At 42.9% G+C, this 15,308-nt stretch overlaps 1 protein-coding gene across 3 annotated transcripts in view; it reads right to left on the reverse strand.

Moving 5' to 3' along the window:
• The window catches only part of RBFOX1 (RNA binding fox-1 homolog 1), a 358,536-nt gene that overhangs the window by 48,857 nt on the left and 294,371 nt on the right, over positions 1-15,308 (reverse strand). For all 3 annotated transcript variants that reach the window (XM_058570101.1, XM_058570100.1, XM_058570099.1), the window contains exon 9: positions 8,498-8,630. In XM_058570101.1, the coding sequence (XP_058426084.1) occupies positions 8,498-8,630 (133 nt within the window). The remainder of the gene's footprint in view (positions 1-8,497; positions 8,631-15,308) is intronic.

Below are 15,308 nucleotides of genomic sequence, written 5' to 3' on the forward strand. Positions count from 1 at the left end.
ACGGGGGAGAGCAACAAATATTTAGTTTGGGCCCAGAACCACAGAGCTGATCACTGAGCCATATCAAAACAGCTTCTGTCCCAGTCTTTCATGCCATCATGCCTGTGCACATGCTATTCCTTGTGCTGGACAGCCTTTTCTCCAAACATCCTCATCCAAAAGCAGATCACCATTCAAGAGACAAGTTAGATGGGAAACACATGGGCACCTGGATCACAGCCTCAGCAATCAGCAGCTATGTGCCCTTGGACTAATCACTTAAGCTCTCCGAGTTTCATTCACTCATCTGTAAAATGGGGAAGAGCAAAGTGCCCACCTCAAGGGAGGATTCAATGAGATAATGCGTGCAAAGTAATGAGCAACGTAGTCAACATCGTAGCTCTCATTAAATGCCACCATCCCTATGAGCTTTATCCAATGCCCACCTGAAGCTGTTTTCCCTCCCTCCTGTAAACACCCACATCACTTTTTATGACCCTCACTTGAGCTACTCATCAATTTCTGCCTCATATTAAAGGTATGTATGCATGTGGCTCACTTTGCCGTGAAAGTTGCACCCAATGGCTTACTCAATATTCTGACTCATTTAGAACCTAACACATTACTTTTCACCTAGAAGATGTACAATAAGTATCTGTGGAGTGAATATTGCACATATTATAAAGGGGAGGTTGGGCATTAGAAGGTGACACAAAGTAATTCACTTATCAACTCCAGCCAGAATTCAATAACCGATTAGGAGGAGGGATCCTGCAGTCTCAAGTTTTTCTCTGATCTGGTTAGTCAGCATCAATGGCTGTTGTCAATAGGAGAGGAAGAGGGGAATAAGACTCAAAAGCTGGACCCTGACTTAGGAGAATAGGGTAAGAGGCTAGACAGAAAGTGATCCAGGTGTGAACAACATAATATTTTAACCAAAGATTAATATATTTTAAATATGGAAAACAATGCCTTTTTCTAAATATTTGTAGAGGGACGCCCAGTCTTGTCTGCTCTTCTGCGAGTAATGGAGAGAAGAGCTGAGCCTAGACTGTGGGGGGTTGTTGCAGCGGGCATGGGGTGTGGACCAGGAGTGGCCGAGGCTGAGCTCTGGCTGGGAAAGTGGCCCTTTCTTTTGCCAGGACCAGTGCTTATGCACTGTGGTCCATTGTGTGTCTCCATGTCAAGCATATTTGTACCAACAACTTCCAGAAGTGAGAGAAGAACAGGCCCTGATGGTTGCCTCTGTCTTGATCAGTAGGGTAACCTAGTTGCCATGCTTTGCCTTCCATCGTGGGCCATGCAAAATTGCTTTGGGACTCTGACATCCCCCAGTTATAAGACAGAGAACCAAAGAGAAAATGTGATCTAGGGTCCACATTTTGACAAGCTCAAACAAACTGAATGATGAGTACTATTTCTCCGCTCTTGAAATGCTTATTGTACTCCAACCACGATGCCAAGGCACAGAGAGCAGAGAGAGCAAGTCCACCCATGAAACCCACACTCAGGAAGCTTACAGGGAGTGGGGCACACAGTCGCAAAGCCATGTGCATAAACATACAACTGTAGCTGTGATGGGTGCTGTGGAGGAGAGGAATAACAGCACTCTGAACGTGTCATGGAAGGAGGAGGGCCAGCAACAGAGCAAATGCCACAGAAATCTCAAAGCCTTAGCCAGGCAGAGAGGTAGGAAGAGCAGGCAGGGCAAAGGGAACAGCCTCTGCAGGGCCCAGTGTCTAGAGGGTACCGGGCTCCTTCGAGGGCCTGCAGGAACGGCATAATCTCTAGCTTTGGGAGGTTCAGAGGCCCAGCACAATGTGGTGGTTTCCTGAGAAAGGAAATCAAAAATTCTGTCTGCTATTCTAGACCACACTGGGTAGGGATTGCTTGTTTTCACGGAGTGCAACACCTGCACATCTTGGAGAGAAATACACTAGAGGATGAGTGATCTACCTCCATCACAACTCTAGGAAACAAGGAACCAAGATGGTTGTCCTCACTGGTAGTGTGAAAGGAAGCCACTTCATGGGTTGCCAGTTTCACCAGAAGGCTGTTTTTTTTCCCCTAAGCTACTATTAATAGCATGAGCACAAATACTCCTCCTCATTTATAGAGCAATTAGTATGTGTCAGTCCCTAATCTAAGCATTCTGTGCTCATTATCCTGCTTAATCCTCATGGTAGTCCTATGAGATGGAGAATATCATCATGGCCTCTTTAAATATAAAGAAACTGAACTGGAGAAAGCTAGGTACTGACTAAGTGGGATTCTAGCCCAGGTAATCTGGCTCCACAGCCCAAACTTTAATTGCTATGGCAGGCAGCAATGGTCAAACTTCAGTGGGCATCAGAATCACCTGGAGGCCTTGTGCAAACACAGGTGGCTGGGCCCACGCCCAGCCCAGAGGTTCTGAATCAGCAGATCTGGATGGGACTCCAAGAATTTGCATTTTTAACAAGTGATATGTGATGCTGATGCTGTTGGTCCGAGGACTGGTAGACTCACTGCTCTATGGACCACCATCCTCACGTGCTATTTTACTTTATATTTGAGACAACACTGAAGGTCAGCTTCCTAGGTTTTATTCTAAACAGAAGCTGGTGACAGAAAAGCTCTTATAAAGTCTCATGCTGGTTTCCCAGAATGTATCCAAACACTTTTTAGAGCCTCATGAAACAGGTGCACTTAAAATATCAGATATGCAGGGGAAGGAGGGCAGGGTTCGATGTGTAGTTTGCATCTACAGATAAATTAACCATGGCCCTGTCACCAGAGAAGGGAGTTACCATCATGCATGGAACAGGTGCAGCCCTATTTTAATGCAGAGGCGGTCTGTCTAGCCATGCAAAGGTAATTGTATTGCCTGTCAATCACTTTGGGACTGCAATATGCTTTTGCAAGAACATAATGCAAATGCACATCTCATTTTCTTAGAAAGGTAATAACAGTAGTTAAATATTTGGATGAATGCAAGCAGGGGATGATTGCACTATAGCAAATTAGTTTACTTAAAAAAACAGGAAAGGAAAAAAGTATAGGATGCCCAAACTATACAATCTGTTTGTGTAACATAATATAACCCAACCACAAATATATTCTTGAAGGAAAGTATATTTAAAACTGCTCTACCATACCTCCCCTTCCAACTGGAAAGTAAATTAAATTTTTTAATGTGTTGAAATCTAGCTGTTTTTGAATGGATATCAGGTGGGTCCACGAACTTCCTGGCATTTGTACAGAATGGTGTGTGTGCGAACACTTTCCTAGCGAAAATAAATATTTTTAATTCGATAACCAAAGGCAACTGTGACATCCCACTCCTCCTCCCAAAAGTTTAAGAATCACTGATTTATGGTGTTGTTTATAAATACACTCAATTAAGAGGCTTTCTTTTTAATGTAAGAGGTTACATTTTAAAACTGGCTGAGAATTTACACAAGAATTCATACCAAAAACAAATGAACAAGGTAGAGAGAATTCTGGAAAGTATGCTGAGAATACATGATGATGGCTTTAGTTCCTAGTGTTTATATTAGATGAGAAAGTCCCTAAGCATCAGATAATACAATCTGAGGATTAGACATTTATAAATTAAAACTCAAAAACATGGTTGATTGATAGACAGAAAGGTCCACACACAGTCCTAGAGGCTGGCGTCAGAGGCTTTTTCAGGACCTAGCCTGGGAGCACTCCCACAGGATCTACATATGGGTTTCATTCTTGCACTGGCCAACTTTAGGAAGTTTTCTCCTGGGACACTACCACACCTCTCCTGTACCCAAAGTAGCACAGAGTCTCCTCAAAATACTTCTCGAGGTAACTCTGAGAAGCTGTACTGAGATGTGTCATAATTAACTACCTGAGACAGTACAGAACATCTTGTTCAAAGATACCCAGAGAACCAAGACCAAAACCCTACAGCAGATGCTGGATGCCTACCTTAGAATAATTAATAATTTAAAAAATCTCTTATGGTGCTACATTAGAGCACCTTACTGTATGCCCAGACAATATGCATGGTACACAGTAGGCACTTGATAAGTAGCTGTTTAATAATTCATTAAGTAATTAATTAAGAACAAGAACTTGGTGAGGCCAATCTAGTGGGATTCTTCTGGGAGGGTATTGGGGTTTAGCTGCTGTCTGCTAACATCAGATGTTGTATTGAGTCTGGTGGGCATGTCTCCAATGCTTCTACCTGCCATCTTCATCCATAGATCATCAGTCTGCAAGCTCCCTTGGATGGCAATCACCCAATGGGTAATTTATCCCAAATTTGAGTCACAGGAAGACAGACTGGACATTGTGGCTTCTCTAAGGAAATTGACTCCAGGATCAAATGCAAGGAGAAATATGGAGAACCTAGTCCATTCAGCTCTCTCTGAGACTGTTCACTAGTTAATATTTTATTTATGATCTACCTATTCCATAAACTATTGAGGTACCTCTGTCCAAAGCCAACTGTAGCTTGTGGGGAATGGAGGTCTGTGACTTGCAGGTGCCCCCCAGAAAAGGGGTAAGTGATGCAGAGAGGGAGAAGGAGAGATGTAGGATCTGCCTGTGTACTCAACACAAGCAAAAGGCGACCTTGAGAAAGAGAAGAGTATGGACAGCTAATAAAAAGTCAATAATTACATCAACCTCAACAACAGTAGCTACAGTTAACTAAACACATGTCACACGGTGGACCTTACCAAGTCGTAACCTTCCATGGATCTCCCTACTTCATCCTCTATCAACTCTACAGAGGCAGATATAATCTTCACTCTCCTGTTATGTGTCTATAGAGATCAAGTCAGCTACCCAGGGTAGTATGAAATAGAACAGTGAAGGCAATCTTATCTGCCCCAAAGTCCATGTCTTTATAGGACTGTAACAATCCTGCAGACTGTGTAGACACTAGCTTTCTAACTCATCAGCCACTATCAATTAAGGCTGGCTATCCATAGGGAGTCGGCTGGCTTAGTCTAGGGTTTTCCACCCATTCCTACGATCCCTTCACAGTCCACAGCAGAGCCCCTCACCATTCCTCCAGGAATGATCATGCATTAATATCCTAAGAAGTTTCTATTTAACTATGTGAGAAAGAAGAGGATAGGGCCTCTCCATAACCTATGTTCTTTAGTTGCTGGGAGGGACTTCAGAAAATATCAGGATGTGGAGGGGAAAACTAAATCAATAAAAGGAAATGGATGAATGTAAGGGCACCCTTGGTGAACCTCCTGTATGACTATCTGGATGTTGTATTTCTCCAATGGTCATCCAAGGCTCCACAAAGGTAGCCATGGAGGTTCTGTGGGATTTTCTTTTTTAATCTCCCAGAAAAAAAAATATTGAAACCATACATGGACATAGAATAAATGACACATTTTTGGTTGGAATTTTCACAACAAAGTATATCCACGTGATATTTTATGAAGAACAGAGGTTTAGTTTGGCAGTTAGATATGGCTTCCACTGGGGACAGTGGGAAAAATTACTTCTTCCTTAATAAATACAGTTTGCTAGGTAGAAAAGATGAGGGTCACTGGGTGAGGGGCAGAATCACAGAATGAGATCTTAACGCGGCAATTTGGGAAATTATTGGACTTAAATGTGTCCTGTATTTCTTCTTTTCCTGGAAGACATCTCTAAACATCTTAGCTGGGCCCTTTCTTGGTGCTCACGAAACAACATACCTTACCATATTTGTTGAAATTGTTAGCTTATGTGGTGCCCCCTGCCCCCAACTGGAAGAAACTCCTCTGAAGGTACCATTTGCCTAAGCATCCCTAGTGCACAACAGTGCATGGAATATGATAGATGCTAAGTCAACAGGTGTTAAGCTGAACTGGACTGGAGTAAAGATGTTAGTCAAATCTAGAAATCTTTCCCCAAAGGACTTTAGAGACAAATTACAGGAAATCCACAAGATCTCCTGAACCACCTGAATCCTGATCATGTCAACTCCTGGAAACAAGAGTGGGTTTCCAACGTCTCTGCTACTTGCTTCCACTCAACGCAAGATCAGGACCCTCCTCCAGCCCATCTCTGTTCTCCTTTCCAAGTGGGCTGCATCCCTGTAGTCTCCTTCAGCCTAAGACAAACAATCCAGAGGAACAGGGAAACCTTCATTTAAGATGCTGGGTTCACATTTTTTCATTTGGTGCCTGTGCAGCCCAGGCAATTGGTAATCCAGCCAAACACCCAGGCGACTAGCTGAATTTCCTCCTTTTCAACCAGCACATTGCCTTTATAGAACCTGCGGACATGGACACACAGCCCTAGCCCTTCTGCTCCTCCTCCTTCTCCCATCTTGGGAATTTTATCTTACTACTAAGTGTGGTATCAGAATTCCAGTCATAATACTATCAGCAAAGAGGGACAATCCACTCTTATAACCAAAATGATTAGGAATATCGCTGGAATATTAAAATTAAATCACATCCGAAGCAGTCACAAACACATTGTCGCACCATTTGGAGATGGCAGTGTCTCTCCCTGGTGAACGTGGCATTAATTAGTTATGCATGGTTATTTCCGGCAAAGAGCAAGTTCATTATAAGTTAGCAAATTTCAATTTTACAGCAGGTGTGTGATTTTGAGAATTTTATAAATTGTTCATGTGAGGATAAGTAATTTCACTTTAGTTTTTTCTGTTCAATATAGTAGTGACATACTGAGGGTACATACACTGGAAAGCTACAATTACCATCTACTAAGATGAGATAATGATTTTCAGACAAACTAATGTGGTATAAACATGCAATTTTGCATTTATAGCTTATGAATCTTGCTTTAGTAATTACCTAGAGGGTAACTTGGTGTTTTTATTTTCCTTCATAACTCTTTGTGTGACCTCGGGAGTAACAAATCTTTATTTCTGCATTTCTGGATCTATAAAATGGGCTCAACACTATGCGGCTGCAGATAATGATTATACTGTTAATGACTTCTTATGTCGTGTGGTAGACATATAAGGCTTAGGATATGCAGATGCATTATTTTTTGTTTGTTTGTTTTCAGATGCATTATTTTGGAGGTGGGGAGAATTTAGGGCCAATTCATCCTTGGTTTATTATTATCCACCATATTATCTGTAAGAATTTTTTTTGCTATTGTCTTGTCCACTAAGAAGCTCAGAACTGACCCAGCTCTAATGACGACACAACAAACGATGGACATTGTCTTCTTTCTCTGTGTGTATAGTTCCTTCCTGATGATTTCACCTAGTTTCATTTCTTTATATTCTTAACTTTGTCTCATTGCATTTGTTTTTGAAACACTTCAAATGCTCACTTTGGAATGGGTGAGATATGAATAAATAATGAAAAAAGAGTGTTTCTCTTTGTCATCAGCACAATAGAGAGATGATCTAGGCTAATTCAGGCTTTCTAAAAGATTTATAAACAACAGGGCTATAAAAAAATGCATTTAACCCTTTTCATACAGTCCTGAATATAGCTATATTCTTTATAGAGAACAGAAAGCCAGTCATTGGCCAGCAAAGCCTCATGCCAGACTGTTGTGGGCATAGCTGAGTTTTCCTTAGAGCTGTGCTAGTGACATTTGGGACCTGAGAACTCTTTGTGTTGGAGTCAGGGGTTGGGGCGGGGGCTGTCCTGTGCATTGTAGGATGTTGAGCATCATCCCTGGCCCCTACTCACTAGATGCCATTGCACCTCCCTGCTCCTGTTGTGACAACCAAAAATGTCTCCGGACATTCCAAATGTCCCCTGAAGACCACTGCCTCAGAGACACCCCTCTCTTCCTGACTCCAGGGATGCCAGAATGTTCTAGAACGATCCCTAACAGGAAGGCAAAAAGGTAGCATTTCAGGATTGCAGTCCACCACACAAGTGCCATTTAAAATTTTTTTGAGCATTCACCACCATTCCCTGATATTCACTTGACAATACCAAAGGCTGTGTGCAGAAAGACCAAACTGGCAATGGGGAACAATCCATTTGCATTTTCCTCGAGAGGGGAAAGGAAGGCAAATGCCATTTTGGAAAACCCAACTAAAACAGGTCTTAATTCCAATTTCATTGAACTTTAAAGAGTTTGCATTTGACTCCACACCTAATTTTCTCTTCACAGTCAAAGGTTCAAAAATCTTGAAGTGCAAGGTGTCTTTGGGGAGGGGAGCAAGACCACCTCAGCCACTTGTATGTTTGAAAACCTCACCTCCCTCAGTGGAGGGATTCAAGGGGCAAATGTGATCCAACCTCCTTAACAACCAGATGTTTGCAATCATCAGAAATACATCTTTGGCTGTAACCATTTCTCTGTTCTCCAGCATTCAGTCTCAAAGAGAATTTACATAACAACATGTGACATGTAGAATGCTTAAAGGCACCAACCATGACAGGACAAATTACACTCATTTTTCAATACTCTGCAAGGTGCTCCACTGCAGGCGCGCGCCGGGCTGCATGCTGGGGCGGTTCTGGTGGGACAGTCAAGATCAGCATGCGCTCGCAGACGGGAGGGGGCTGGTGCAAGGAGGCCCGCCCCGGGGGGCTGCCCCACTTACCCGCCGTAGGCCGGGATCGGGGGCGGGGGCGCCGCGGCCCGGAAGGTGTTGTACACGGTGCGGCCGCGGCCTCGCAGGTGCGCCCCTCGGTAGGCGGCCGCAGCGGTGGCGGCTGGATACGGGAAGCCGGGCACTGCGGGGCGAAAGGAGAGAGCAGGGCGAAGGCTTTGAGATGCACACCTGCCTTTGAGGGAACGACCCCCTTCCGACCCTTCTCCCTGCTGGCCAAGGCCAGACACCTGCCCCCCTTCCAGGAGTCGGAGGTCTAAAGGTGAGCGGCAAGGCGCAGGCCAAGGTCTGATTCCAGAGCCTATGGGCTAGTTAAGACGGTGGTCCCTGTGCCCAAGAGAATATGGTAAATGACAAAGATTCACGAAGAATTCTTAATAACAGGAGAAACTCTCACTGCCCAAACTACAATTTCTAAAAAGGTGGATTGCAAGATGTATGTGCAATGTGTTCTCAACCTCTATCCTATGAATCTATTATCTATCTGTCCGCATACATACATATACACACATATGTATATTGTGTCTAATATATATTTATATGTGTCTGAGCACACAATATACATATGTGTGCATGTATATATGTATGTATATTGTGTGTGAGTGCACAACATACACACGTGTATGTGTATGTATATGCATGTATGTGTGCATATGTAAATGTGTGTTTATGCATATTTATATATGCATGTGCATGTACATATGTATACAATTGTATATACATATACACACATATTTCTATGTGTTCATAGTGTCTGTGGGGCTAAACTGCAAGAGTAAGTGTTAGTTGTCTATAGCTTTCCCCATCCCGTTTTTATTTCCCACACTTTCCTTTATGTACATATATTGCTTGTTAAAATTTTTTAACTGAAGTACTGTGTTCGTACAGACACGTGTATGCATCCTAAGCATACAAACCCCTCGTGCTCCAAGAAACAAATCATTACCAACGTCCCATCAGCCTCTTAACCATTTATACAGCTTTTAAAGCACGTACAACCATCACCATTAGAGAGAAGTCTGGGAACTCAACTTGTAAGAAGAGGGTGTGGGCAGGGGTTTCTTCCCTGGGGGAAAGTTCTCTGAGCAGAATGACTTGGTGAGGACTCTAGAGGGAAATGCTTGAGACCTCTAATAATTAATTCTGTTTCCCCTGCCTGGGATATCTTTCCTCCTATCGCATGCAAATCCTAACCCACAAAGCCTTCAGGAAACCGCGTCTGCCTTCCGGCTCCTTCCCCTTCCCCGAATCTCACAGTGCTCCCACTGTGCTGACCTTGCTTGTCCCATCCCACCAAGCAGCAGGCAGTGGGGCCCAAAGCGCATCCCACGGAAGGGTTGCTTTTTAGGGAAAGCACAGTGGGAAACTCTCATGGGGCATTGGTTTTGAGAAGAGGAGAATCAGTCCTTTGTTACGTTTTATCTCTCCAATTCGTCTGCAAGCTCCTTGAGGCCCCCTCCATATCCCATCGGTCTTTGCATCTCCCTGTGCCTCCCCAAGTCAGCAGAAGCCTCGATTTTATCCACAGTAGGTTCTAAATATTGAACACCTGAAGGAATGTACCGATGACTTAAATACATGAACAAGGGAAGGAAGTCGTGGGCTGTGGTCAGGCCAAACGATTGGCAGGCTGTCCAGTAAACCTTTTCTCCTTGCTCCATTTTCTTCTCTCATCCTGCTTACCCAATAGGAGCTTTGAGGATTTCCAAAGAGAGGCAGATGGGTGGAATGAACCATGGTGGGATGGGTTTCCTCCCTGTGCACAGTCTTCCCTCCCCTGCTCCATCTCAGCTGCAATTTCATACAGTGTTTGTAATGACATGCAAGGCTGAGGAGGACACAGAGTTTCTTTTGGCATGATATGAGCATCAAGCCTCAGAAAGGCCTTATAGTGAAGAGGGCTTACAGAACAGGCCTTGGTTAACTCAGCACACCCAAACTTCACTCCTTCAGGAACTCTTTATTTTGCAGGACACCTAACCTCTTGCAAGGTATTGTATTTCATATTGTGCTAAAGCTGTCTCTACCCTATATCCAACCGCCAAGATGGGCTTTTCCCCTTCCTTCCATCACCTTCTGTAATAGAAGCCTCCAGACCATCTCTTCCCATTCCTCCCCCCCCCAGTCCTTGGACGGAGTATGTTTGCAGTTGGGTAGATTGTACATGGTACCATGTAGCATGATGGGGGGCAAGGCTGGGGGTGACAGAGGGAGTAGGGTTTCCCATAGAAGACATTCCTAATTCTACACCACCTCATGGAATTGCTTGCACTGGAATATAACCTTTGAACCCAAAGTGAAGACTGCCTGGCTATCATCTGGAATTCTCTGTGTGTTCTCAAATGGCAAACAGCCAGCCTGTTTCATGGATTCCACCATGTGTTTCTCTCACAATGCTGGTGAAATGCTTAGGATTGTAGGACTATGTCAGAATGGTTTTATCTTTCCGTTTGTGCCTGAGATGACCATACAGGTTATTTTTAACCTTTTTTTAAATTGTTATTAAAGACAACCGTGCAGCTGTACTTAACTCTTGGCTTACCAGCCCTTAGCACTCACGTTTCCTGGCTCGTGTTTCAACTAATGTGCTTGAAATTGAGGAGAGGTGTCAATCTCCATGGGGAAAGCGGGTAAATCCTAATATCAAGAGCCCAGAAGTCATGAGATAGGAATATTTGCATCAGGACTGGGAAGAAAATGAGTGAGCGTGGTTTTGACTCCACCTCTCTCTTGCCACAGTTCAAATATTAAGTTTTCATAGGAACGCCCTGGATTTTGAAATAAAGAAAATGAAAAATTCACAATCTGGCAGAGCAGCTGGCTGCCTGTGTGAGGAAACACGGTAATTATGCTGACCCATTCATTATCGCCAGCTCCCATGCAGAGTGAGCGAGACAAGATCCCTCTCAGCGACAAGCAGGTTTTACAATAATTCTTGGAGGATTTAGATGTTGAGATATAACATGAAACAGAAGCTCAGCAGTAGAGCGAGGGGAACACAAGCTGCTGAAAGTCTAGAGTCAGGATTCCATTTGGAACCCCCTTTGCTACAGGGAGAAAAACGTCCTTTCTGGGCAGGATAAGGTATTTACAGGTCGTAATATGAGGCTCTTCGGGCTCCTTCACACAGGGCACAGTGGAGGGGTTCTTATTTTGTTAAAGGAATGTGGGAAGGGCTACACACATCAACTTCCTGGGAGGCTAAGTACCCTTAGGTAAAATAAAGAGGTTCCATAGTTCATGCTTTGGACCAGAGGCTTCAGAGAAAGTACGGGAGTCTCCCAGATGGATGGTTTGATCAGCTATCTCATTCTTGTTGCCAGTGTAGAGCTGGCCAAGGGGTCTCTTTATGAAGTCTCCAGTTAGTCATCACGATTAATGAGCATTTCCTTCCATCTTCCTTTCTCCATCCATCCTTCTCTCTTTCCCTCCTTCCTTCCTTCATACCATTACTCATTTTCTAATCTCCTTCTGGAGAAGGCTGCCATGAACCTCCCCTGGTATACTAGCAATTAAGTAGTTTGGACCCCAGAAATGAAGGAAAAGGGCTCTCACTCTTGCTAGAATGCCAGCTCCATGAGGGCAGTGATCTCCATCTGTTCTGCTCGTTAATGTAGAAGAGTGCCTGGCACAGACCAGGTATCTGGTACATAATGCCATATGTGCCTGGACACCTTTTGGTGGTTAACCAATGTCAGTCTCCTTCTTTCTGGGGGAGTAGAGGCCCTTCCTCTTCACCTTCCACCTTTCATAACACTGTCCTCTATACAAAGTGTCCTGCCCAGGATTTGCAGATAAACAGTATGCAAATAATACAATTTTTACATCTCAGTGGTGATCCTTATAAAAATAACTCTACATCCATACTTATAGGTACTGCATTGGCCCAGAAATAGCAACCAGACTTGGAATATGTGTGATTCTGATAACAACAACAAAAAAAGGAGATGGCTTGGATAAACGTATTGAACTTGGAATTCTTGCAAACCCTCAATTCATTTAAATTCACTTTTACTGCTGCAGGTGTCAGAATTTGAAGATCAGTTTCTTGTTCTGGGGGAAAGCAGGACTTAAACATTCTCCCCAGACAGGTGGTAGCTATTAAAAGGCATTTAGTCACATGCCTCCCTTCATATAGCCCCAGACAGCACTTTCTGGCAACCCAGCTAATCTCAGTCTCTGAATGCAATAAATGTGTTCAACAAGAAACAACAGAAAATAACAATCTTTATAATCCCTAACTCATTAGATTTGTCATTGTGCCTTCTGTGTTTCTCCCCTTCTCCATTAGAGGATTGTTTCCCCCCATGGCTGGTTTAGGACAGTGTTGCTCTCTTGCCACTAAGACAAATGGTCAATTTCAAGGGCAAAAAAACACAATTGTTTGTCAAGCTTCCTTTAGACTCAAGGTGGGATGGAAGAAAATGATTTTTTTTTTTTTTTTACTTGCCTACCAGGTGCGCTGGCTTATAGATGCTGGGATGTGGTTAACTGCATATTTGAAGCAATTAGCTGGATAGATGATTCAGAGACAGATTAAACAAAATCAAAATGGCTTTCTCCTTGAACCACACAGAAAGAAGACATCTTAATGATGCGCTTACTTTGTGGCATGACACTTATCTTTTGTAGAGTGAAACTTATCATGTCATCTATCAATGCCCCAGCCCAGGAGTTTGGATCCAGTAAGTGGGCAATAAGTGTTTAATAAATCCAATGCAAAATGCCAAATGGAAACTTACAATATCCTCTCCATTTCTAGAATGGAGTAAATCAATGTTAATAAAAATCATAAACCTGTCACCTTGTCTCATATTTGTAAATGCCTCTTTGTTAATTAAAGAACAACGTGAGAAAGGAAAGACACCAAATTATAGGCATTTCTGAACCCCAGCACTGGAGTTTGATTTTTTTCTAATTGAACTTCAAGTTCATAAACATGTAAACAGACCATCATTGGAAAACAATGGGAAGTATTCAGTTTGCTTTGTGGATACAGTATAAATCTTTAGTTCTTGGCATGAGGGAGACAAGGGAGGGAAAAAACCATAGGTTCATTATACTGGAAAGGTTCCCTCTTCAACCTTATCCAGCATGAATCAAAGTGAAAAATCTGGTATCATTGTGACGAAAATTGGATTTAGCTCATAAGCTAAAAATGAGTTTCTCTCAAAGAAAACAGGGTGAGAGCTTTTGGAGCAAATACCAATTGTGCATCTTGTTGACACATCAGCATTCCTAGCCCACCCACTCCCAACCTTCAGCTAGATTTATACCCAGAGCCTATTTTGAGGGAGGTTAGTGGAGTAACCATCTCAGTTCACGGGAATGAGGAGTTCTATACCGCGGGACTCAATGAAACGGAAACGTCAGGGATGTAACAAGAGGCATGCTGTGACGTGCTCAAAATCAAGGCAAATCAACATTTTTAAGTGGAAGATGTGTGGGTGTATCAACCAGCCAAATGGGCCATTTACTAGAGTGTCAACTGCTTACTGCCTGTCTCCCCCTCCAAGACAAAGCCCCTATCTCCCACCTTCTCTGAGCTCTGCATTCAATGTATTTACAGTGACGAACGCGTGTTCTCCCCCCTTCCGTCTCTTTTTTACGAATATGGTGCTTACCTTCGGAAATAAACACAAATGAGATCATCTCACCAGCCCGGAAATCCCAAGAGAAGAAATACAAAACCAGGGGAAAATACTTGAGGGTTATAAACTGCATATTAAAGTTTTAGAGCTCTGGGAGAGATGGAAAAGTAGCAGATGCAAAAGCCAACAGGGGGGCAGATTCTGCATCAAAGTCATAAAAATATACAACCGCTTTAATGGGCAATTATTCTTCGCATTCGTGCGCTGGTTTGAATTTGCGTGAGGTTGCCAGATGCCCTGGAAAAGGTGTGCCATCAGAATGGATGAGGGGGCTCTCTCTTTGTCCCATTCCTCCTCCTTCTTTGCTCCATAATGCCAACTTTCCCCCACCCTTTCAATGTTTTAAGACTGAGAGATGCTCATGCTAATTTGAGGTTGAATTGTTCTGTGGGTAATTTATGGTAGGAAATAGTCACACAATTCTGGGGGTGCAGACGTGCTTTCAACAGCAGGTTCACAGTTCTGCAGGATTCCCCTTGGGGGATCTCCCGTTCCATGTGCTGGACCATAAATTAAGAAGTGGTATAATAGGTAACACACCAAGACGAGATAAACAGCCAGTATAGCTCAATTTCAGAGGCAAACCATTGTGTGATAAACATCACAATGGATTGTCAAAAAAACGGATTTTTTTTCCAAATGGCAAAAATGTTTGCTCATTTTTTCAAAACGAATCTCAAATAAAGGTACATCGAATGGATTTACAACATAGAATTTATATACAATTAGGTCCCTATCTTTAAATTACACTCAATGGAAAATTTAATATGATGGAGTATGTTTAGTTCTAGGTCAAAACAAAAATGAAAAAGCTTTCAATTTTGTTAAAATTCAGTAATTTCAAAGTTTGGGAGAAAAAGGGGGTTGTTTCATCCATTCAGTCATTTACAAAAAGACCAAAACGGTCGCTTCATTTGTTGGAACCTCTGGTTCTCTTATTCACATCTATTTACGCCTGAAACGCGCATTTGGGATTGACTCTTATTCCATTTTTAAATGCATGTTGATATTAAATACTGCTGTTTAGAAGTGAATAAATCTACATTTTGGACAAACAGTTCCTTATAGGACATCCTCATTTGAAATGCATTGAATAGGAAAACAAAAATTTCTAATTAATGTACAAGTCTAATCACCGTTCTCCACATGGA

The sequence above is a fragment of the Diceros bicornis genome, chromosome 26 (genome assembly GCF_020826845.1).
Source record: "Diceros bicornis minor isolate mBicDic1 chromosome 26, mDicBic1.mat.cur, whole genome shotgun sequence".
Taxonomy (NCBI): Eukaryota; Metazoa; Chordata; class Mammalia; order Perissodactyla; family Rhinocerotidae; genus Diceros; species Diceros bicornis.